The sequence below is a fragment of the Ranitomeya imitator genome, chromosome 1, assembly GCF_032444005.1.
Source record: "Ranitomeya imitator isolate aRanImi1 chromosome 1, aRanImi1.pri, whole genome shotgun sequence".
In the NCBI taxonomy this organism is placed as follows: domain Eukaryota; kingdom Metazoa; phylum Chordata; class Amphibia; order Anura; family Dendrobatidae; genus Ranitomeya; species Ranitomeya imitator.
Window position 1 is genome coordinate 659,788,957 of NC_091282.1, and position 25,394 is coordinate 659,814,350.

The 25,394-nt window shown below is 51.1% G+C and overlaps 1 protein-coding gene across 3 annotated transcripts; it reads right to left on the minus strand.

Moving 5' to 3' along the window:
• Positions 1-222: 222 nt before the first annotated feature.
• Positions 223-25,178, minus strand: USP21 (ubiquitin specific peptidase 21). Of its 3 annotated transcripts, none has more exons than XM_069728845.1 (14): positions 25,064-25,178; positions 20,182-20,233; positions 19,449-20,088; positions 18,860-18,913; positions 18,471-18,594; positions 4,968-5,079; positions 4,729-4,866; positions 3,088-3,152; positions 2,722-2,825; positions 2,336-2,422; positions 2,182-2,260; positions 1,950-2,057; positions 1,079-1,193; positions 223-1,002 (listed from the first exon to the last, which is right to left on the minus strand). In XM_069728845.1, the coding sequence occupies exons 2-14, from the start codon at positions 20,184-20,186 to the stop codon at positions 915-917; spliced, it is 1,719 nt and encodes a 572-aa protein (XP_069584946.1). In that variant the 5' UTR covers positions 20,187-20,233; positions 25,064-25,178; the 3' UTR covers positions 223-914. The 3 variants fall into 3 exon arrangements, with proteins under 3 accessions (XP_069584946.1, XP_069584945.1, XP_069584947.1); XM_069728844.1 differs by having other exon boundaries at positions 2,330-2,422; XM_069728846.1 differs by having other exon boundaries at positions 20,182-20,308; positions 25,064-25,167.
• Between the last annotated feature and the right edge of the window lie 216 nt (positions 25,179-25,394).

A 25,394-nucleotide genomic window follows, 5' to 3' on the forward strand; every position in this document is an offset into this window, starting at 1 on the left:
GGGACACTGACATACACTTGGGGGGGAGGGAGGCAGAATATTTGGGGCACGGGACAATGACATTCAGGCGGCAGAATATTTGGGACGCAGGACACTGATTCTTGGGTTGAAAAATAATATTCAGGGCAGCACATACTTGCGGTGCCGGGATTTCCTGGTTAGTGCTGCCCCGGTGGTCCTGTGATAGTGGTGTCCGTGCTCAGTGACCACACAGAGACGTTTCTGGAATGAATGAGACATTTACTTTTTGTCACCCTGATAGCTGACATCTCAGAGTTTCATATAGAAACTCTTTGTACCAAAAATATAGTTAGTAGATGACAGACGGGTGCGAGCTTCATGTGGGGGGGGGGGGGGAGCACAGAGATGGACACGGCCGCACATACCTCAGGAATGAGATATCGGCCCTCGCAGTATGTACCAGTACCCCCAGTATGCACCAGTCCTTGAGTCATCCTCTTCTTTCCTGATCGTGGGAGAGCTGGGAGACAGTCAGCATGCCAATTTTGGGGCTCATCCAGCTTTTCCACACTCCTGTAAAAGGCAAAGCAGCCAGCAGTATTCCCTGGTGCAGCCATACTGGTTGCTTTTCCGGGCTTTGGGAAAGCTGGGTGTGAGCGGTAATGGCAGCCATATTGGTTGTAAAGGTGCAGTTTCTCTATTTTGGCTCCAATCCTAGTAAACAGTAAAGCTATCTCCGAGTTGGCTGGGACTTGTAGTTCCACAGGGGAGGTACGATCAGTCCTGACCTGAAGGCTACACGCACCCTCGTGGTCCCACAAAAAGTCCACATTACAGTCTCCAGTCCAGTGTGACTGAGTCTTTATTGCTTCTATCAAATGGAGAGCAGCGACCACTCCCATTGGTTTATTGACCTGTCAGCTGACATTATAGCCCTGCCCCCGAGGAGCTTCTCACTTCTTTAGGTTGGAGTCCTCAAGCTCGTAGAACAGGACGTACGCCTCGCTGGACTGCACCTGACCCTCGCTGATTGGACTGACCCTGCGGAAGAGAAGGAGACATTACTCCTGCGGTCTGATGGGCAGCTAAAGATGGAAGAGAAGGAGACAGGACTGACCGGGAGTCATTATAGAGGAACCATCCGGACTGGTCCTTACAGTAGGCCGTGTAGTGTCCATAATGCACGCTGCCCGAGTGATTGCACAGAGCATAAAGGTTGTACACAGGACTTCCTGCAAAATAATGTAAAGTCAGCACTGCAACAGCAATAGGGTGCAAGCTCCACTGGCACAGGGTCACCAGAGCACTGGGCGATTACCCCTCCATCACACCAGAGCACTGGGCGATTCCTCCTCCACTAAACCAGAGCACCAGGTGATTGCTCCTCCGTCACACCAGAGCACTGGGCGATTCCCCCTCCACCACACCAGAGCACTGGGCGATTCCCCCTCTGTCACACCAGAGCACTGGGCGATTCCTCCTCCGCTAAACCAGAGCACTAGGTGATTGCTCCTCCGTCACACCAGAGCACTGGGCGATTCCCCCTCCGTCACACCAGAGCACTGGGCGATTCCCCCTCCGTCACACCAGAGCACTGGGCGATTCCCCCTCCGTCACACCAGAGCACTGGGCGATTCCCCCTCCGTCACACCAGAGCACCAGGTGATTCCCCCTCTGTCACACCAGAGCACCAGGTGATTCCCCCTCCGTCACACCAGAGCCGTGGGTAGAAGGACATTAACCCCTGTATTACCATGGGGCAGGACAGACTAGCCCAATGGTATGGTCATACACGTGTGCATTTCCTCGCTCGTCTCAGACTCGCAAGGCTGCAGGTGACTTTCTTCAGTAATCTGCGTGGTTCGGGAACTTCATTTATTAATCCTAATCCGGACATGAGACCTGACACTAAGACTGCGGATCCTGACGAGGAGGGATGAGCGGGGTATCCCACAAGTGAGAGTCCAGATCCCGCCCCTCCCCCGTACCAGCTTTCTCGCTGGCGAATTCCTTGAGGTTGAGTCTCTGCAGTGGGAAATCCACAAACACCGAGCACTTCTTGATGGAGAACCGTGTGGTGGAGAATCTGTTCAGATCTGGGGTAAAAGGTTAAGGGAAAGAAACATGGCGGCAGAGATGGACACGCTGGTGCCCGTGAGTAGGTGGCGCACTATATAAGCAGAGGCGATCAGCGCCCTCTACTGCACGTGTGCAGGATACGAAGGACGAGGATCCGGGGGAAGCGCTGGATGCTCAGCTTCTTTGTGCTTTTTGTCCTTTGCCGGCAGCGGTCGCAGACCTGTCAGAGACCATTATATGATTACTATGTGACAGCACCGGCCTCGTTATGTGTACGCAGCATCCGCACCATTACCGGGGCATTCTCTGAATTCAGCTCCTCCTCCTTGGTGAAGAGCGTGAGGCAGTCCAGGAGGGAGACCTTCCCCCCGCTAAGGCCTTTCTGCGAAGAGAAGACAGGAACAAGGGGTTAACACCACGCTGATCATAGCACAGAGGTAGCAGAGCTGAGACACAACACCACCCAACCGGTCCTGTGTAACACCACTGATGTCACCTGCAGTCCTATGTAACGGCACAGACATTGCCAGCAGTCCTATCTTGGACAGTAGAGCTGCAGGACATGGGACAGCCTCTGGGGGGCGTTACAGAGCACAGCCCACTGTCAGGAAGTTGTAAGAGCCCCACCTGGCACTGACCCACTCTGTAAGGGGTGGGCTTGCCCTTAAAGCTCTCACTCACCTTGGGGATGGGAAGGGACAGGTCACAGAACACCTCGAAGGTCGGCGAGCGGTAGCCACAGGACTGGCACTTCAGGCAGCTCTTCAGTTGACCCACAAAGAGATCTACAGAGGAAACAGCCACAGTCAATGAGTCAAAGGGGCATGCTGGGACTTGTAGTCCAGATACTGCAAGAGTGCAACCTGAGAGGAGATCCAAGAGAATAGCTGTATACATCACTCCACTCACCTCCACAGCTGCAATCACAACCGTTAAACTATTGAAAATCATTATGCAGCTTTGGCTTTGAATGCAGTGCAAAACAAGCTGTAAACTGACAACAAGATAGGTATGCTGCTCCTCATGACAATCTGATCAGTGACTTACCGACCACCTTACTGTCCTCGCGCTCCAGGTATTTCTTCCACATCTGATTAGCTCTTTCATCATCACTAAGAAAAAAGGAAGCTACAAGTCAGAGACCGCCTCGCAAAAAACGAAAACAGAGACTGCCCCGTCCCCGCAGCATCCAAAAACAGAGACCGTCTCACAGTACCCCAAAACACAGACACTGTCCCACAGTACCCCAGAGACTTCCCCACAGTACCCCAAAACAGACTGACCCGCCCCTGCAGTACCGCAAGAGACAGAGAGGCACCCCCACAATACCCAAAAACAGAGACTGCCCTCCCCCTGCAGTACCCCAAAGCACAGAGACTGCCCTGGCACTGCAGTACCTGAAAACACAGACTGCCAATCCCCGCAGTATCCAAAAACAGAGTGTCCCACCCTGCAATACCCAACAGCACAGAGACTGCCCTTCCCCTAAAGTGCCCCAAATCCGGGACTGTCCCGCTCCTGAAATTCCCCAAAACACAGAGACTGCCCAGCCCCAGCAGTGCCAGAAAACAAAGAGGTGCCCCCGCAGTACCCCAAAATAGAGACGGTCTCGCTCCTGCAGTAACAAAACACAGAGACTGCCTGCCCCCAGCAACCAAAAACAGACTGCCCTGCCCCCGCAGTACAACAAAACGGAGAGGCTACCCGCTCCTGCAGTACCCCAAAACAGAGACTGCCCTGCTCCCGTAGTATCTCAAAATAGAGACTGCGCCGCTCTGTAGTACACCAAAACGCAGACGCCCCTGCAGTACCCTCAAAATACAGATTGACCCGCCCCTGCAGTACCCCAACACACAGAGACTGCCCGCTCCGGCAGAACCTCAAAACACAGAGACTGCCAGCTCCTGCAGTACCCCAAAACAGACTACCCTGCCCCCGCAGTACCTCAAAACCCCCCGTAGTAGGCCAAAAACAGACTGCCCCGCCCCCAAAGAGCCCCAAAACAGACTGTCCCATCCCCGTAGTACCCTAAAATACTCTGCCCCAGCAGTACGACAAATCAGAGATGTCCCACAGTACCTCAAAACAGAGACTTCCACACCCCCCGCAGTACCCCAACACAAAGAGACTTCCCTGCCCCCTGCATTACTGAAAAACAGAGACTTCCACGCCCCGTGCAGTACCTTGAAACAGACTGCCACGTCCCGCACAGCACCCCAAAACAGACTGCCCTGCCCTAGCAGTACCCCAAAACACAAACTGCCACACCCCCTGCAGTACCCCGAAGCAGACTGCCCTGTCCCGGCAGTACCCCAAAACAGACAACTACGCCCACGCAGTACTCCAAAACACAGACTGCCATGCCCTCTGCAGTACCCCGAAACAGACTGCACTGGCCCTGGACTAGATTGAAACAAACTGCACTGGCACTGGCCTGGACTGAAATAGCTCATGCACTATTACCAACCACAAAGACAGCCATGCCCCGACACTACACCAAAACATAGAGACTGCTCCACACTACCCTGAAATACAAACCACCCAACCCCCACACGTCGAAACAGAGACTGCCCCGCTTTGAAACACAGACTGCCACGCCCTAAAATACAGACAGCTCTGCCCCTTGGACCCTTAAAATACAGACAGACCCACCCTATGGACCCCTGAAGTACAGAGATCCTCCCTTACCTGAGAAAGTCGTTGGGCTCCACAGACATGGGACGCTTAACATCAGAGAGGATGCTGGGAGTTCTCCTGCACTTCTTGTTGATTTCTGTGTGAATCCTGTCCATGAAGAACTTCAGAAATTCCTGAGCATCCTGCTGACTGGGGAGACATGACAGGTGACATCACCGCGATCAGAGGTGACATCACTGTGATCAGCGGCAACATCACCTGAGAATTACATCATGGGATGCCGCTCTTACCTGTACCCTGTGAAGGACGGGACGTATTTCTGAAATATGGTTCGTAGTCGTGCTGGGTTTGCGGCGTCCGGAGCCTCGGTGCTCCATAATGATGCGATGACATCAGCAAAGGCTGAAAGCAAAAGTGAATGGTAATAACAGCGCCACGTTGGGGTGGTATTATCAGGGCTGTGGACTTGGTAAGCCAACCCCCAATTCCCCCCCGACCGCTCAGTTTTCCTGACTCCCGACCCCAGCAGCACTGGTCACTACTGAGCATGTACATAAAGTGCAGCACAGATTCATCTCATCTACGACTCCCCCGCACTGGTCACTACTGAGCATGTACATAAAGTACAGCACAGATTCATCTCATCTACGACTCCCCCGCACTGGTCACTACTGAGCATGTACATAAAGTGCAGCACAGATTCATCTCATCTATGACTCCACAGCACTGGTCACTACTGAGAATGTACATAAAGTGCAGCACAGATTCATCTCATCTACGACCCCAAAGCACTGGTCACTACTGAGCATGTACATAAAGTGCAGCACAGATTCATCTCATCTACGACTCCCCAGCACTGGTCACTACTGAGCATGTACATAAAGTGCAGCACAGATTCACCTCATGTACTACTCCACAGCACTGGTCACTACTGAGCGTGTACATAAAGTGCAGCACAGATTCATCTCATCTACGACTCCCCCGCACTGGTCACTACTGAGCATCTACATAAAGTGCAGCACAGATTCATCTCATCTATGACTCCACAGCACTGGTCACTACTGAGCATGTACATAAAGTGCAGCACAGATTCATCTCATCTACGACCCCAAAGCACTGGTCACTACTGAGCATGTACATAAAGTGCAGCACAGATTCACCTCATGTACTACTCCACAGCACTGGTCACTACTGAGCATGTACATAAAGTGCAGCACAGATTCATCTCATCTACGAACCCAAAGCACTGGTCACTACTGAGCATGTACATAAAGTGCAGCACAGATTCACCTCATGTACTACTCCACAGCACTGGTCACTACTGAGCATGTACATAAAGTGCAGCACAGATTCATCTCATCTACGACTCCCCAGCACTGGTCGCTACTGAGCATGTACATAAAGTGCAGCACAGATTCATCTCATCTACGACTCCACAGCACTGGTCACTACTGAGCATGTACATAAAGTGCGGCACAGATTCATCTCATCTACGACTCCACAGCACTGGTCACTACTGAGCATGTACATAAAGTGCAGCACAGATTCATCTCATCTACGACTCCCCAGCACTGGTCACTACTGAGCATGTACATAAAGTGCAGCACAGATTCACCTCATGTACTACTCCACAGCACTGGTCACTACTGAGCATGTACATAAAGTGCAGCACAGATTCATCTCATCTACGACCCCAAAGCACTGGTCACTACTGAGCATGTACATAAAGTGCAGCACAGATTCACCTCATGTACTACTCCACAGCACTGGTCACTACTGAGCATGTACATAAAGTGCAGCACAGATTCATCTCATCTACGACTCCCCAGCACTGGTCACTACTGAGCATGTACATAAAGTGCAGCACAGATTCATCTCATCTACGACTCCACAGCACTGGTCACTACTAAGCATGTACATAAAGTGCAGCACAGATTCACCTCATGTACTACTCCACAGCACTGGTCACTACTGAGCATGTATATAAAGTGCAGCACAGATTCATCTCATCTACGACTCCACAGCACTGGTGTCACGATAATGTGAACATGCCATGTTCGAGTATCTACCTAAAAGTACACTGGCTTTTCATACACAGGCTGTGGGCCTTTCTGACCCACCTCTTCCCACTCTGGTGTGTGTGTGTGTGTGTGTGTGTGTGTGTGTGTAACCCAAAACCCTTCATTTCTCCCCCTCCCTCAAGAATTTATATAACTTCAAAGTGAAAGTACAAGTTGAAGCACATGGCAAAAAAAAACCAAGTTTCTTTGTCTTGGTTAATGTAAATATCATAGCACCGATTACTGATAGAAGTGGGACAAATACATTTTTGACATGGGCTTCGGTAGAACTATCAGCCAGTGAGTTTTCTAGGTTCCAGAACCAGCACAATTGAAAAACGGATTACTACGGAACTGGGTCACCCAGCCACCCCATGTCTATACTTAAACAAATCCCTATGGCACGCTGAGCATAACCACAGGGTGTCGTCTTTCTACGAGGTTCCTACGCCAAGATATGTGGGATGATGATTTTTCATACTGCTAAGACAGGGGAGTATCCAGCCTCTAAGTGAGGTCACCACAGGGGGAGGGCTTTGGTTTTAGGCTAGGAAATAACTGAGTGAAGCAGCTGTATTCACGTGCCTTTGTCTGGGATCTAGCTGCTATACAGGGGTGATGCATATGGATATATGCTCGACCATCCACCCACAGCAAACGGTCGGCCATGAGATAAGATAGCAAAGAAATGTAAGTGATTTTTCAATGTTAATCTCATTTTACTTGTAATTTTATTGTACATATGATATTTGTCTTCTTTATAATATCTTTTTATACCTCTGTAAACACTGCCTACCTTTTTTGGAGTAAAATATAAAATTACTAGCTTGTCTCTCCTTGCTCTATAGTGTACGGTCGCGTCCTCTGAAGTGAATTACGCTAGTAATCTGGGTTGGCTCAGGACCCGTTAACCCCTTAAGCCCCAAGGGTGGTTTGCACGTTAATGACTGGGCCAATTTTTACAATTCTGACCACTGTCCCTTTATGAGGTTATAACTCTGGAAGCTTCAAAGGATCTTGGCGAGGGGGCGTGGCCTGAGAGTCCATGTGAGCGGACGTGCGGCTGTGAGCTCCCGCCGCTGTATATTGTAAAATCCTGCAGAGCCGCTGCTGTTTGGTCCCTGAGGGGGCTTACTGGCTGCGGGGAGACTTGGAGAGGCCGGCGGTGCTGTTCGGTAGCGCTGGAACCGACGAACATGACCAGGAGACGGCAGAAGGACGCGGGAGCCGGGGATGCAGGCGCAATCCAAGATGGCGCCGACTTGAGGGAAAAGGCAGACAAGGAGAACGCCGCATGCAGAAAGCGCATGGAGGTAGCGGCAAAGCTCCAGCAGTTTGCGAGAGCGGAGGCCGCAGAGGAGGGAGCCGGAGCTGATACCGAAGAGGAGGAGGAGGAGGAGAGCCCAGCAGGAGAACATGAGGTACAACAGGGGAGAAAGGAGAGTAAAATGGCGGTGGCAGAAGGGGGACCCGAGGAAATGGCGCCAGAAGCTGAGCCTACCCTAAGAGACGTTTTTGCGCTAGTCTCTTCATGTAAACAATCTCTGACCATACAGATACAGGAGGTTAAGGGGGACACAGCCCAGATAAACGCAGCCATGCAGAAGATTGACAAACGTGTGGGGGAGGTAGAGGAGAGAGTGAGCACTGCAGAAGATCATATAGTGCAGCTGCAAAAAGCAGAGAAAAAGTTCACTCAAGCAATAGCTGAATTGGCTGCGAAAAATGAGGACCTTGAGAACAGGTCCAGAAGAAATAATATTCGCATAGTGGGCATCCCTGAAAAAGCTGAAGGGAGGAATCCAACGGAATATATTGAAAAATGGCTGTTAGAGACATTTGGAGATATGGCGCTAACAAAAGTGTTCGCGGTAGAAAGAGCGCATAGGGTCCCGCCGAAACCACCTGTCCCTGGAGCGAATCCCCGTACCATGCTCGCCAAAATTCTAAACTATAGAGACAGAGACATTATACTGAGGAAGGCCAGAGACATGACGGATCTGACAGTTGAAGGCCAAAAGATTGCTATATACCCAGACTATTCTACTCTGGTGCAGAAACAACGGATGATGTTCACGGGTATCAAGAGACGGCTGAGGGAATTGGGTGTGCAGTATTCCATGATGTTCCCAGCAAGACTGAGGGTGGTGGCGTTTGATAAAATTCATTTTTTCCAGAAGCCGGAGGACGCTACCCAGTGGATCGATATTAATGCTAAAAAGCTTAAAGGAAAAGGAGACTGAAACTGTGGGAAGAGTCTGAAGTTGTTTACTTATCTGTCAGTTGGAAAAGAGTCATGTGATTGACAAACCAGGGGGTATGGGTGGTGAAGAAGGGAGCTGGATTGTATTAAGTTAATGGGATGGTGTAATGGTTGCTGGGAAAGGGGGAGGAAGGGTATGCGGCATATTTTAAGTGTATGCAGGCTTCTTGTGTGTGCAAATAATTCTAAGTTAAAATGTTTTGAGAACGTTATTTTTCAAAATGTCTGAAATCCTGTTATGTACAGTGGTGGGAGGAGGGTTGGGAAGGTAATGCCAAACGGAGTGTTCGCTATGGGCGATGATGCCCCACTCTTGGAAAGAGGTGGAATGGTTAGATGTGAGGGGGGAAGGGTGGGAGGGGGAGTTGGGAAGGGGGGGGGGGGGGGGAGGGTAGTTAGACAGCCTGAGCTCAAAATTGATGATACTTATAGTGAAGATGAGCCAAGTGATGGGGACCCGTTTTAAGATTTTGTGCTGGAATGTGAGAGGCCTAGGGGAGAAATCTAGACGTGCTGCGTGTTTGCAATATGCAAGAGACCAAAGGGCCTCAATGATATGCTTGCTGGAGACGCATTTGGTAAGGGAAAAAGTGGATGTTTTGAATAGACGATGGATCCAGAGGGGATATCATTCTACCTTCTCCACGTATGCAAGAGGAGTCTCAATCTTGGTTCCAGCGGGAGTTCAGTATGAGGAGGTGAAGGTATATGTGGACGTGGAGGGACAGTATGTACTATTACGGTGTATACTGTATGGAGTGATGCTGTGTGTTGCCGCGATGTATATTCCGCCTCCCTACTCTAGCAGGAAGATTAGAGAAGTAATGGAGCGAGTGGAAAAATGGGGACCGACACCGTTAATAATTATCGGAGATCTAAATAACATCTGTGATGAATATTGGGATAAAAATAAAAATACTCAGAATAGGTCGGAGGGACACATAACAACATTTGGCACCTATATACAGGAGATAGGTTTGATTGATCTGTGGAGGGTTAGACATGTGGGGGAGAGAGGGTACTCATGTTATTCACCGGCACATGCCACACTCTCTAGAATCGATATGGCTCTGGGTAACAGGATCTTGGACACACTGGTTGGGGAGGTGAGATATCTGCCAAGGGCCTTGTCGGACCATAGTCCAATTGAAGTAGAGGTTAGATTGGAGGGGGCTCGCTCGCTAAGTGGGAGAGAATGGAAGATTCATCCTAATTGGTTACAGAGTATTGAGTTGGAAAGTATAGGACGGGAGGTGGCGGAATTCTTTCTCTTAAATGATGGAAGCGCCGACGCTCTTACAATTTGGGATGCAATGAAGGCGTACCTGAGGGGACTACTGTTTAGGGACATTAGTAGGTGTAAGCGGAGGACGAGAGAGGTAGAAAAAGCGGCAGTTGAGGAGTTGAAGGAAGCAGAGGATGGGATGGCCACACTGGGAACCCCTGAGGCAGAGAAAAGAATGAAAAACGCACAAAATCATTTGGAAAAAATTCTGCTAGGTAAAGCTGAGAGGAAACGAGATTTCCAAAGGGTATTGTTCTATCAGGAGGGAGAAACAGTGGGACATATGCTGTCGGTAGTGGCTGCTGCTCAGAGAGGGTCTTCATATATACACTCTTTGGACTCTGCTAGTGGAGGTAAAATAACGGAAACACCTGAAATTTTGAGAGCCTTTGCGGACTTCTATGCAGATTTGTATTCCTCTCGGGTTGGTGAATCGGTCGAGGATGCACTGACTTTCTTGGAAGGTCTGGATTTGCCGAGACTGAGTGAGGCAGATAGGGAGAGCCTTGAGGCCCCTATCACTGAGGAGGAATTGAGTCGGGCATTGATGTCTATGGCCAATGGGAAGGCGCCTGGGGTCGATGGGTTACCCGCTGAGATCTATAAAGGGTTGGCAGAAGTGTTGATTCCTAGATTAAAAATGGTATTGGAGGAAGCTAGGTCTTGTGGGCGCTTGCCAGCCTCTATGAGAGAGGCCATAATAGTGGTCATTCCAAAGGAGGATAAGGACTTGGGGAAACCGGAGTCGTACCGCCCAATTTCTTTACTAACAATTGATGTCAAGCTTCTGGCCAAGGTGTTGGCTCTCCGCCTCTCTAGTGTTATTGCGAGTCTGGTGCATTCGGACCAATCTGGCTTTATGCCGGATAGATCAACGGCGATCAATTTGCGGAGGTTATATGTAAATTTGCAGGTAGAGTCTGATAACTGTGGTCGAAGAGTGATTGTATCGTTAGATGCACACAAGGCGTTTGACAGCGTCGAATGGGGGTACCTCTGGCAGGTGCTGGAATGTATGGGGTTTGGCCCGCAGTTTGTGGCCTGGATACAGCTGTTGTACTCATTACCATCCGCCAGAATTAGAGTAAATGGGGAGCTATCTCGTCCTATAGGGCTGGCTAGGGGTACTAGGCAGGGATGCCCGCTGTCACCCCTCCTGTTCGCGTTGGCTGTAGAACCTCTTGCTGCTAAGATTCGGCAGTCGGATGGGGTCCCTGGGTTTAGGTATGGCAAAGTAGAGGAAAAAATAGCGTTATATGCGGATGATGTTTTGCTGTTCCTGGAGGATCCAGACAATTCACTAAGAGGGGCCGTTGAAATTGTTGAGAGATTTGGTACTGTGTCGGGACTAACAATTAATTGGGATAAGACGGTTCTTTTTAGAGTGGATGACGTAGGAGAGAATGTGAGTGAGGATGTTGGGGATGAGAGGCTGAAGGTGGTTTCCCAATTTAAATATCTTGGAATATGGATTTCGGTGCCGGTGGCGGAGTTTCTGCAAAGAAATTTGACTCCTGTTATGGGGGTACTCAAGGCAAAGGTAGACGCCTGGAATAAGCTACATCTATCGGTCGTCGGTAGGGTAAACCTTATTAAAATGGTCCTTATGCCCAAAATTCTTTATGTTCTGCATAACGCACCAATTTGGATCCCTCGGGGGAAGTTCAGGCAGATTAATGCCCTCTTTAGAAGTTTGATATGGGGTAGACAATATCCACGTATTAGCTTGGAGACGCTTCAACGACCCAAGGAAGATGGTGGTTTGGCTTTGCCCAACCCGGAAATATACTTCCTTGCGGCCCAGAGCCAGCATTTGAAGGGCTGGGCGCGAGGGGCGTCATCCAGTGCAGTACAACAGCTATTGGAAGAGGTGACGGACCGACGACCGATGGCCAGGTGTTTGGAGGATGGCTCATTGGGCGCGCTGGGGAAAATATACCCAACCCTGTTCCTGATTCGTAAATTATGGAATAGACTAAGGCAGATTCGTGGGGTTACAGGGTTGACTAAATTCACACCGATATGGTCTAACCACAACTTAAAGGATTTTGAGGCCCTGGGAGGATTGATGGAATGGCAGAATAAGGGAATTTGCTTTGTTCACCAGATAATCCAGCAGCAGGAGCTGAAGTCCTTTTCCCAATTGCAGGAAGAATTTGGTTTGCGATCCACAGGGGAATATCAGTATGCGCAGATGAGACATGCCTTTAGAGCTCAGAATAAGAAGGCTGATATCAGGGTTCAAGATGATATAGTGTTGGAGTATGTGTGTGGTGAGGGTACTACAAGGGGAGTTATTTCCACTCTGTATAAGGACCTTATGCACACATTTCTGCTAGATTTCCCTATAAAGGCGAGAGCTAAGTGGGAGAGAGAAGTGGGGCCGATGGAAAATGAAACCTGGGAATCGGTGATGGAGTGGGTTCCGCGACTATCCTTGAGTGAACCATATAGGCTCTCGCAGCTATACATTTTGCATAGGGTATATAAATCTCCGGAAGTGTTATACAAAGCGGGATTGCGTGCCAATTCTGGGTGTCCGAGGTGTGCGAGTGAGAAGGCAGGAATATATCACATGATGTGGACGTGTCCGAGACTGGCTGCCTTTTGGGTGGTGGTTTTGAGCCGGGTTGAAGCAGCATATAAGTGCAGAGTTGTTAGAGACCCGATAGTATGTGTGCTGGGATATGTGGAAGAAATTGGAGTTGACAATACTTGGAAGATTGCAATCGCTAGGCTACTCTACATGGCCAGGAAAGTAATAGCACGAAACTGGATAAACGCGGAACCACCTGTGAGAAGGGAATTTCTCCAATATGTTCAACATGGTCTAAAATTGGAAAAGGGGGTGTACAGTAAAAGGGGGAAAATAGAACTCTTTAATAAAATATGGTCTCCTTGGCTTGATTTGGATTGAGGAGTATAGGCGTCGTGTTTCCTAAGACCTGGAAGAGGATAAATTACATGAGGCAGATAATGCCTCGGTGGGGTGGAGATTGAGACTGAGCTGTCTTATGGGGGAGGGGGGTAGTTGGGGTAATGTTGGGGTTTATTAAAGTAAGAAAATGTGTATCTGATATAATGCAATGTAAATGGCATTCTGTTGTTCTTTTTTTTTTTTTTTTTTTTTTATATTGTTAATAAAAATCTATTTAAATCAAAAAAAAAAAAAAAAAAAGGATCTTGGCGATTCTGACATTGTTTTCTCGTGACATATTGTACTTCATGATAGCGGTAACATTTCTTCGATATAACGTGCGTTTATTTATGGAAAAAACAAAATTTGGCGATTTTCCAAATTTGAATTTTGATGCCCTTAAATCACAGAGATATGTCACACAAAATAATTAAGAAGTAACATTTCCCACATGTCTACTTTACATCAGCACAATTTTGGAACCAAAATTTTTTTTTGTTAGGGAGTAATAAGGGTTAAAAGTTGACCAGCAATTTCTCATTTTTACAACACCAATATTTTTTAGGGACCACATCACATTTGAAGTCATTTTGAGGGGTCTATATGATAGAAAATAATGAAGTGTGACACCATTCTAAAAACTACACCCCTCAAGGTTCTCAAAACCACATTCAAGAAGTTTATTAACCCTTCAGGTGTTTTACAGGAATTTTTGGAATGTTTAAAAAAAAAATGAACATTTAACTTTTTTTCACAAAAAATTTACTTCAGCTCCAATTTGTTTTATTTTACCAAGGATAACAGGAGAAAATGGACCCCAAAAGTTGTTGTACAATTTGTTCTGAGTACGCTGATACCCCAAATCTGGGGGTAAACCACTGTTTGGGTGCATGGCAGAGCTCGGAAGGGAAGGAGCGCCTTTTGACTTTTCAGTGCAAAATTGACTGGAATTGAGATGGGACGCCATGTTGCATTTGAAGAGCCCCTGATGTGCCTAAACATTGAAACCCCCCACAAGTTACACCATTTTGGAAAGTAGACCCCTATGGAACTTATCTAGATGTGTTTTGACAGCTTTGAACCCCCAAGTGTTTTACTACAGTTTATAACGCAGAGCCATGAAAATTCTTTTTTTTTTTTTTCGTCACAAAAATTATTTTTTACATAGAAACAAAGAACCAAAGAAAGCAGCACTCACCCCAATTCTTCAGATGTGAACAAGTCCTTTAATAGGCATGGCACAATCTTCCAAACTTGGTACAGTACAGGCTACGGCATGAGAGGGAGGCGGTGCGGGAGGGTGCAGTGACGAGACAGACGACGGCCGTTTCGCGCGGAGGCGCTTCTATGGGTCCATGGACCCGTAGAAGCGCCTCCGCGCGAAACGGCCGTCGTCTGTCTCGTCACTGCACCCTCCCGCACCGCCTCCCTCTCATGCCGTAGCCTGTACTGTACCAAGTTTGGAAGATTGTGCCATGCCTATTAAAGGACTTGTTCACATCTGAAGAATTGGGGTGAGTGCTGCTTTCTTTAGTTCTTTGTTTCTATGTGGATTATCCTATTCTTTAAGCAAGCACCTCCCTACCTTCAGTGGAAGCTTGATCCGTCCAGCCTTCTATTGGGATTTTTCCCCCGCAGCTGCTTTGATTCACAAAAGCTCCTTCAGTGCCGATCAGCTGTGTTTCTTCTTCGCCTGAGCAAAATTATTTTTTAGCCCCAAGTTTTGTATTTTCCCCAGGGGTAACAGGAGAAATTGGACCCCAAAAGTTGTTGTCCAATTTGTCCTGAGTACGTTGATACCCCATATGTGGGGGGAACCACCGTTTGGGTGCATGGCAAAGCTCGGAAGGGAAGGAGCGCCATTTGGAATGCAGACTTAGATGGATTGGTCTGCAGGCGTCACGTTGCATTTGCAGAGCCCCTGATGCACCTAAACAGTAGAAACCGCCCACAAGTGACACTATTTTGGAAACTAGACCCCCCAAGGAACTTATCTAGATGTGTTGTGAGAACTTTGAAAACCCAAGTGTTTCACTACAGTTTATAACGCAGAGCCGTGAAAATAAAAAATAATTTTTTTCCCACAAAAATGTTTTTTTAGCCCCCCAAATTTTTATTTTTCCAAGGGTAACAAGAGAAATTGGACCCCAATAGTTGTTGTCCAATTTGTCCTGAGTATGCTGATACCCCATATGTTGGGGTAAACCCCTGTTTTGGCGCACGGGAGAGCTCGGAAGGGAAGGAGCACTGTTTTACTTTTTCAACGCAGAATTGGCTGGAATTGAGATTGGACGCCATGTCGCGTTTGGAGAGCCCTGATGTGCCTAAACAGTGGAAACCCCCAATTCTAACTGAAACCCTATCCCAAACACACCCCTAACCCTAATCCCAACCATAACCCTAACCACACCCCTAACCCTGATACACCCCTAACCCTAATCCCAACCGTAAATGTAATCCAAACCCTAACTTTAGCCCCAACCCTAACTTTAGCCCCAACCCTAACTGTAGCCCCAACCCTAGCCCCACCCCTAACCCCAACTATAGACCTAACCCTAGCCCTAATGGGAAAATGGAAATAAATACATTTTTTTTATGTTTCCCTAACTAAGGGGGTGATGAAGGGGGGTTTGATTTACTTTTATAGCGGGTTTTTTTAGCGGATTTTCGTGATTGGCAGTCGTCACACACTAAAAGACGCTTTTTATTGCAAAAAATATTTTTTGCATTACCACATTTTGAGACCTATAATTTTTCCATATTTTGGTCCACATAGTCATGTGAAATCTTGTTTTTTGCGGGACGAGTTGACGCTTTTATTGGTACCATATTTGGGCATGTGACATTTTTTGATCGCTTTTTATTCCGATTTTTGTGAGGCAGAATGACCAAAAACCAGCTATTCATGAATTTCTGTTGGGGGTGGGGGGGGGGGGGGGGGCGTTTATACCGTTCCACGTTTGGTAAAATGGATAAAGCAGTTTTATACTTCGGGCCAGTACGATTACAGCGATACCTCATTTAGATTTTTTTTTATGTTTTGGCGGTTTTATACAATAAAAACTATTTTATAGAAAAAATAATTATTTTTGCATCGCTTTATTCTGAGGAGTATAACTTTATTTTTTTGCTGATGATGCTGTATGGCGGCTCGTTTTTTGCGGGACAAGATGATGTTTTCAGCAGTACCATGGTTATTTATATCCGTCTTTTTGAACGTGTGTTATTCCACTTTTTGCTCGGTGGTATGATATTGAAGTGTTTTTTGCCTCGTTTTTTTTTTACGGTGTTCACTGAAGGGGTTAACTAGTGGGCCAGTTTTATAGGTCGGGTCGTTACGGACGGCGTTGAGAATTACTGTTCCCGCCTGAGTGGGAGTAGTTATATCGCCCTCGCTGCAGCGTGCCCAATAGCCAATACATAACAGGCAGCCTTTCTGGCGACTAATTACCCTAGGTGCAGTACCCTGACTGACCTGAGGTTAAGGTGGGCGCCAGAGAGCTGCAAGTTCCAAACTGGATCTGGGAAGTGGGTTATAGATAAATCCCCTTCAGAAAAACCCAGGGTCAACCAAACAACCCCGGTTTATGACAAATTGGTGTGAGTAGTGGGGATGATAAAGGTATCCTCCCGGTGAGCCATGACATGTTGGTGGCAGCGCGGTGGGATTCCTGACAACTGGTCACTACTGAGCATGTACATAAAGTGCAAAACAGATTCATCTCATATACGACTCCACAGCACGGCCTCACCACTGAGCATGTACATAAAGTGCAAAACAGATTCATCTCATCTACGACTCCACAGCACTGGTCACTACTGAGCGTGTACATAAAGTGCAGCACAGATTCATCTCATCTATGACTCCACAGCACTGGTCACTACTGAGCATGTACATTAAGTGCAGCACAGATTCATCTCATCTACTACTCCACATCACTGGTCACTACTGAGCGTGTACATAAAGTGCAGCACAGATTCATCTCATCTATGACTCCACAGCACTGGTCACTACTGAGCGTGTACATAAAGTGCAGCACAGATTCATCTCATCTACGACTCCACAGCACTGGTCACTACTGAGTATGGACAAAAAAATCCAGCACAGATTCATCTCAGCTATGACTCCACAGCACTGGTCACTACTGAGCGTGTACATAAAGTGCAGCACAGATTCATCTCATCTACTACTCCACAGCACTGGTCACTACTGAGCATGTACATAAAGTGCAGCACAGATTCATCTCATCTACCACCCCACAGCACTGGTCACTACTGAGCATGTACATAAAGTGCAGCACAGATTCATCTCATCTACGACTCCACAGCACTGGTCACTACTGAACATGTATATAAAGTGCAGCACAGATTCATCTCATCTACGACCCCACAGCACTGGTCACTACTGAGCATGTACATAAAGTGCAGCACAGATTCATCTCATCTACGACTCCACATCACTGGTCACTACTGAGCGTGTACATAAAGTGCAGCACAGATTCATCTCATCTACGACTCCCCAGCACTGGTCACTACTGAGCATCTACATAAAGTGCAGCACAGATTCACCTCATCTATGACTCCACAGCACTGGTCACTACTGAGTATGGACATAAAGTGCAGCACAGATTCATCTCATCTACGACTCCCCAGCACTGGTCACTACTGAGCATCTACATAAAGTGCAGCACAGATTCATCTCATCTATGACTCCACAGCACTGGTCACTACTGAGTATGGACATAAAGTGCAGCACAGATTCATCTCATCTATGACTCCACAGCACTGGTCACTACTGAGTATGGACATAAAGTGCAGCACAGATTCATCTCATCTACGACTCCACAGCACTGGTCACTACTGAGCATCTACATAAAGTGCAGCACAGATTCATCTCATCTATGACTCCACAGCACTGGTCACTACTGAGTATGGACATAAAGTGCAGCACAGATTCATCTCATCTATGACTCCACAGCACTGGTCACTACTGAGTATGGACATAAAGTGCAGCACAGATTCATCTCAGCTAAAAGCCGAGATCTTTAGATTAGAAACAGAACAGACATTTATAGGACATTTCATGACTTTCCCAAATTCTTATGAGAACATTTACAGCACATCCTGAATTGTATTACTGCATCCAATGTATTATATATTTTAGGAGTCGGTCCGTTTTATACCGACTTCACCAAAACAAAAAAGACCCCGACTCTACAGCCCTGGGTATTGTAGTGCTGGGGGAGGGGCTGTGCATGAATGTCGTACCCTCTGTGAGTTCCTGCGACGTCCTGCTGCTTACTGGCTGCTCGTGGCGGTACTCCTGGCGGAGGACGTAGTCTCGGAGCGGTCGCGTGCTGCTGAGACACTGGAGGACGGCGTTCAAGAAACACTGTGGGAAACAGACACGTCGGCTCAGATACAGATGGCTGTATCCAGCAGTCAATTAAAGGGAAAGTATCACGAGACTGTAATACAAGAAACTACTAGAGCCCCTTGGAGTCAGGACCCCCCTACAATGAGCTGTCAATCAGCAGCTCAGATACAGTCCAGATCAGAGGTGTGTAACATCCTGCATGTGGCAATGAGGTGGGTGCAGAACAGCAGACATGCTAAAATTTGTAGTCTCACACTTTACACACAAACAGCTCACTCACCGTATTGCCTAGATTTCGCAGTCCGACGTGTCCGGAGCCGAGGACGGGAGTCGGCTGAGGAGAGAAGAGACAGCGGGGTCAGTATAGGCACGACTTACAATCACGGCATGGCAGGCAGCGCTGCTGATACCTCGCTGGTCATCAGTAAGAGACCCATCATGGCCGTATGGACCACAGACTCGGAGATGTCCACCTGCTTCAGATCAGCCAAGGTGCGCTGCAGCTTCTGCGGGAGCTCCACCAGCCCCTGTCCCTGCAGCCCGGGCATGGTGCGGGTGCCAGCCTGCAGTGCCCGCTGTCAGCAGCCTTTGCAGGGATTAGAGTAGCGCTGGCGTGGCTGCCTCATCCGGATTGTGGCTGACGATACAAGGTGCCTCACGGCTCATCTCATGGGGATTAATTAGCTGGGGGGGAGGGGCGCACGCTGCCGCACACGGGGCGACCTTGGCAGCAGGAGGAGGCAAGAATGTGCCAGGAGACGGTGATGAGGCACACATGGTGTGGGGAACTACAACCCCCAGCATGCACTGGCAGAGAATGCTGGATCGCCATGGGTTGTGGGTTCAGTCACAGAAGGTGGGATACTCACCGGAGAGGGCGGGGGCTTCTCTTGGCTCTTGACATCGGGGGTCTTGCTGTCATTTGGGGGTCTCTTTGGGGTGATACATTGCCTCTCCAGGCTGGGCAGCGCCCCGCCTCGCTGCAGGGAGCTGCTCCTCCTCAGCACGGCACTGTCCAGTGGCGGTTTCCGGCTGGTGGACGCACTCCTCTCTCTAGCCGGACCCTTGCTGCTGTCCCTCTCCGTCATCTCTCTCAGGTCCGTGTGGCTGACGGATTTAGACCTGGAGAGACTCCCTATCGCCAGGCGCGGAGAAGGCGTTGGCGGTTTGGTGGCAGCCGGGGCAGCAGCGGTGACTTTGATCAGGTGATTGGCTTTCAGTGGTCCCTTCTTGCCGACTGTCTCCGCCCGCTGGTTGCTGCGTCCGCGCTCCGGCTTATTCCTCTCCTCCCGGACAGGAGGAGGGGGCAACGGACGCAGTTTGGGAGCAGTGCTGCCATTGGGGAGGAGTGTGCTGCAAGGGGAGCAGCGCTCCTGGCTGACAGTCCTCAGCGAGGTGATCGCCCGGCCGGGTACAGCGGACTGTGAGGAGACGGCGGCCGGGTGACGACTCCGCGCAAATCTGGACTCAGCGGCCGGGGGCATTGCAGATCTGGTAGAGAGAGGGGCCCTGTGGAAGACAGGGAGGGACACAGATAAAGGTGCCGCACCGCACATGGGGGAGGATGACAGACGCTGGTGCTCCCAGGGATGGGGGTCCTACCTCATTGTCAGCAGCAGATCTGGGGGCCGCTCTCCCCTCACATCTTTGCGGCCTATGAGACAAACGGAGGTTATACGGCAAGGGAGGGTCTATGTCACGTACAGGAGAGAAGCAGGGGAGAGGAGTCCTATACAGGAGGAGAGGGAGAAGAGTCCTTTACAGGAGGAGGGGGAGAGGAGTCCTATACAGGAGGAGAGGGAGAAGAGTCCTTTACAGGAGGAGGGGGAGAGGAGTCCTTTACAGGAGGAGGGGGAGAGGAGTCCTTTACAGGAGGAGGTGATAGGGGCGTCCTATACAGGAGGAGGGGAGAGGAGTCCTTTACAGGAGGAGGGGATAGGGGCGTCCTATACAGGAGGAGGGGAGAGGAGCGTCCTATACAGGAGGAGGGGAGAGGAGCGTCCTATACAGGAGGAGGGGGAGAGGAGCGTCCTATACAGGAGGAGGGGGGAGAGGAGCGTCCTATACAGGAGGAGGGGGGAGAGGAGCGTCCTATACAGGAGGAGGGGGAGAGGGGCGTCCTATACAGGAGGAGGGGGGAGAGGAGCGTCCTATACAGGAGGAGGGGGAGAGGGGCGTCCTATACAGGAGGAGGGGGAGAGGGGCGTCCTATACAGGAGGAGGGGGAGAGGAGCGTTCTATACAGGAGGAGGGGGAGAGGGGCGTCCTATACAGGAGGAGGGGAGAGGGGCGTCCTATACAGGAGGAGGGGAGAGGGGCGTCCTATACAGGAGGAGGGGGAGAGCGGCGTCCTATACAGGAGGAGGGGGAGAGGAGCGTCCTATACAGGAGGAGGGGGAGAGGAGCGTCCTATACAGGAGGAGGGGGGAGAGGAGCGTCCTATACAGGAGGAGGGGGGAGAGGAGCGTCCTATACAGGAGGAGGGGGGAGAGGAGCGTCCTATACAGGAGGAGGGGAGAGGAGCGTCCTATACAGGAGGAGGGGGAGAGGAGAGTCCTATACAGGAGGAGGGGAGAGGAGCGTCCTATACAGGAGGAGGGGGAGAGGAGCGTCCTATACAGGAGGAGGGGGAGAGGAGCGTCCTATACAGGAGGAGGGGGAGAGGAGCGTCCTATACAGGAGGAGGGGTAGAGGAGCATCCTATACAGGAGGAGGGGGAGAGGGGCGTCCTATACAGGAGGAGGGGAGAGGGGTGTCCTACACAGGAGGAGGGGGAGAGGAGCGTCCTACACAGGAGGAGGGGAGAGGGACGTCCTATACAGGAGGAGGGGAGAGGCATCATATACAGGAGATGGGGGGCGTCCTATACAGGAGGGGGGAGGGACATCCTATACAGGAGGAGGGGTGTCTTATACAGGAGGAGGGGTGTCTTATACAGGAGGAGGGGTGTCTTATACAGGAGGAGGGGAGGGGCATCCTATACAGGAGGGGACTCATACAGGAGGGGAAACCTATACAGGAGGAGAAGAGGGTCGTCTTATACAGGAGGAGGGGAGTCCTATACAGGAGGAGGGGAGGGGCATCTTATACAGGAGAGTCCTATACAGGAGGAGGGGAGGGGCGTCTTATACAGGAGGAGGGGAGGGGCATCTTATACAGGAGAGTCCTATACAGGAGGAGGGGAGGGGCGTCTTATACAGGAGGAGGGGAGGGGCATCTTATACAGGAGAGTCCTATACAGGAGGAGGGGAGGGGGGTCTTATACAGGAGGAGGGGAGGGGCATCTTCTACAGGAGGGGAGGGGCATCCTATACGGGAGGAGAGGAGGGGCGTCTTATACAGGAGGGGAGGGGCGTCTTATACAGGAGGAGGGGAGGGGCATCTTCTACAGGAGGGGAGGGGAGTCTTCTACAGGAGGGGAGGGGCATCCTATACGGGAGGAGAGGAGGGGTGTCTTATACAGGAGGAAGGGGCCATCTTATACAAGAGAAGTGGGCCATCCTATACGGGAGGAGAGGGGCGTCCTACACAGGAGGAGAGGCATCATATACAGGAGGAGAGGGGAGTCCTATACTGGAGGAGGGGAGCGGCATCCTATACGGGAGGAGGAGAGGGGCGTCTTATACGGGAGGAGGGGAGGGGCGTCTTATACGGGAGGAGAGGAGGGGCGTCTTATACGGGAGGAGAGGAGGGGCGTCTTATACGGGAGGAGGGGGGCATCATATACAGGAGGAGGGGGGCGTCATATACAGGAGGAGGGGGGCGTCATATACAGGAGGAAGGGGCCATCCTATACAAGAGAAGTGGGCCATCCTATACTGGAGGAGAGGGGAGTCCTAAACAGGGGGGTCCTATACAGGAGGAGGGGAGGGGCATCCTATACGGGAGGAGGGGGAGAGGAGTCCTTTACAGGAGGAGGGGGAGAGGAGTCCTTTACAGGAGGAGGGGATAGGGGCGTCCTATACAGGAGGAGGGGAGAGGAGCGTCCTATACAGGAGGAGGGGAGAGGAGCGTCCTATACAGGAGGAGGGGGAGAGGAGCGTCCTATACAGGAGGAGGGGGGAGAGGAGCGTCCTATACAGGAGGAGGGGGGAGAGGAGCGTCCTATACAGGAGGAGGGGGGAGAGGAGCGTCCTATACAGGAGGAGGGGGAGAGGAGCGTCCTATACAGGAGGAGGGGGAGAGGAGCGTCCTATACAGGAGGAGGGGGAGAGGAGCGTCCTATACAGGAGGGGGAGAGGAGCGTCCTATACAGGAGGAGGGGGGAGAGGAGCGTCCTATACAGGAGGAGGGGGGAGAAGAGCGTCCTATACAGGAGGAGGGGGGAGAGGAGCGTCCTATACAGGAGGAGGGGGGAGAGGAGCGTCCTATACAGGAGGAGGGGGAGAGGAGCGTCCTATACAGGAGGAGGGGGAGAGGAGCGTCCTATACAGGAGGAGGGGGAGAGGAGCGTCCTATACAGGAGGAGGGGGAGAGGAGCGTCCTATACAGGAGGAGGGGGAGAGGAGCGTCCTATACAGGAGGAGGGGGAGAGGAGCGTCCTATACAGGAGGAGGGGGGAGAGGAGCGTCCTATACAGGAGGAGGGGGAGAGGAGCGTCCTATACAGGAGGAGGGGGAGAGGAGCGTCCTATACAGGAGGAGGGGGGAGAGGGGCGTCCTATACAGGAGGAGGGGGAGAGGGGCGTCCTATACAGGAGGAGGGGGAGAGGGGCGTCCTATACAGGAGGAGGGGGAGAGGGGCGTCCTATACAGGAGGAGGGGGAGAGGAGCATTCTATACAGGAGGAGGGGGAGAGGGGCGTCCTATACAGGAGGAGGGGAGAGGGGCGTCCTATACAGGAGGAGGGGAGAGGGGCGTCCTATACAGGAGGAGGGGGAGAGCAGCGTCCTATACAGGAGGAGGGGGAGAGGAGCGTCCTATACAGGAGGAGGGGGGAGAGGAGCGTCCTATACAGGAGGAGGGGGGAGAGGAGCGTCCTATACAGGAGGAGGGGGGAGAGGAGCGTCCTATACAGGAGGAGGGGAGAGGAGCGTCCTATACAGGAGGAGGGGGAGAGGAGAGTCCTATACAGGAGGAGGGGAGAGGAGCGTCCTATACAGGAGGAGGGGGAGAGGAGCGTCCTATACAGGAGGAGGGGGAGAGGAGCGGGGAGAGGAGCATCCTATACAGGAGGAGGGGGAGAGGGGCGTCCTATACAGGAGGAGGGGAGAGGGGTGTCCTACACAGGAGGAGGGGGAGAGGAGCGTCCTACACAGGAGGAGGGGAGAGGGACGTCCTATACAGGAGGAGGGGAGAGGCATCATATACAGGAGATGGGGGGCGTCCTATACAGGAGGGGGGAGGGACATCCTATACAGGAGGAGGGGTGTCTTATACAGGAGGAGGGGTGTCTTATACAGGAGGAGGGGAGGGGCATCCTATACAGGAGGGGAAACCTATACAGGAGGAGAGGAGGGTCGTCTTATACAGGAGGAGGGGAGTCCTATACAGGAGGAGGGGAGGGGCATCTTATACAGGAGAGTCCTATACAGGAGGAGGGGAGGGGCGTCTTATACAGGAGGAGGGGAGGGGCATCTTATACAGGAGAGTCCTATACAGGAGGAGGGGAGGGGGGTCTTATACAGGAGGAGGGGAGGGGCATCTTCTACAGGAGGGGAGGGGCGTCTTATACAGGAGGGGAGGGGCATCCTATACGGGAGGAGAGGAGGGGCGTCTTATACAGGAGGGGAGGGGCGTCTTATACAGGAGGAGGGGAGGGGCATCTTCTACAGGAGGGGAGGGGAGTCTTCTACAGGAGGGGAGGGGCATCCTATACGGGAGGAGAGGAGGGGTGTCTTATACAGGAGGAAGGGGCCATCTTATACAAGAGAAGTGGGCCATCCTATACGGGAGGAGAGGGGCGTCCTACACAGGAGGAGAGGCATCATATACAGGAGGAGAGGGGAGTCCTATACTGGAGGAGGGGAGTGGCATCCTATACGGGAGGAGGAGAGGGGCGTCTTATACGGGAGGAGGGGAGGGGCGTCTTATACGGGAGGAGAGGAGGGGCGTCTTATACGGGAGGAGAGGAGGGGCGTCTTATACGGGAGGAGAGGAGGGGCGTCTTATACAGGAGGAGGGGGGCATCATATACAGGAGGAGGGGGGCGTCATATACAGGAGGAGGGGGGCGTCATATACAGGAGGAAGGGGCCTCCTATACAAGAGAAGTGGGCCATCCTATACTGGAGGAGAGGGGAGTCCTAAACAGGGGGGTCCTATACAGGAGGAGGGGAGGGGCATCCTATACGGGAGGAAGGGAGGGGCGTCTTATACAGAAGATGGGGGGGGCGTCATATACAAGAGAAGTGGGCCATCCTACACGGGAGGAGAGGGGCGTCCTATACAGGAAGAGGAGAGGGGCGTCCTATACAGGAAGAGGAGTCTTATACAGGAGGGGGGGTCACACATAGGAGTCCCGTGTACGCAGCGGCTGCACCTCACCCGTGTTCGCAGTGCTGCTGGCCTGCGGTCACAGCCTCTCTCTCCTCTGCTTCATAGCAACCGCAGCATCCGCCGCCATTTTCTCCAGATTTCCTAGTGCGCATGCCTCGCTCTGTTCGTAGCCACGCCCGTTATGTACAAGCGTTGCCATGGAGAGCGGCACTAGTTTCACAATCCGCGTGTGCGCTTTAACTTCCGGTTGTACGCAAGAACCGGAAGTAAGTCACCAGCCATCTTTACTACTGGCAAAAAAAAATTCTATCCTTCACTGCGGATAATTAGCGGTGCGCAGTGTCGTGCTCCCCGCTGTGCGCTCCTGTTCCTTCTCCCA

Excerpts from the sequence above, each read along its gene's own strand:
- USP21 (XM_069728844.1), bottom strand. Across the intron at positions 18,595-18,859 it reads TGCGAAATCTAGGCAATACG|TGTTTCTTGAACGCCGTCCT; the intron begins GTGAGTGAGCTG and ends TGTTTCCCACAG. Across the intron at positions 1,194-1,949 it reads ATTCGCCAGCGAGAAAGCTG|GAAGTCCTGTGTACAACCTT; the intron begins GTACGGGGGAGG and ends ATTATTTTGCAG.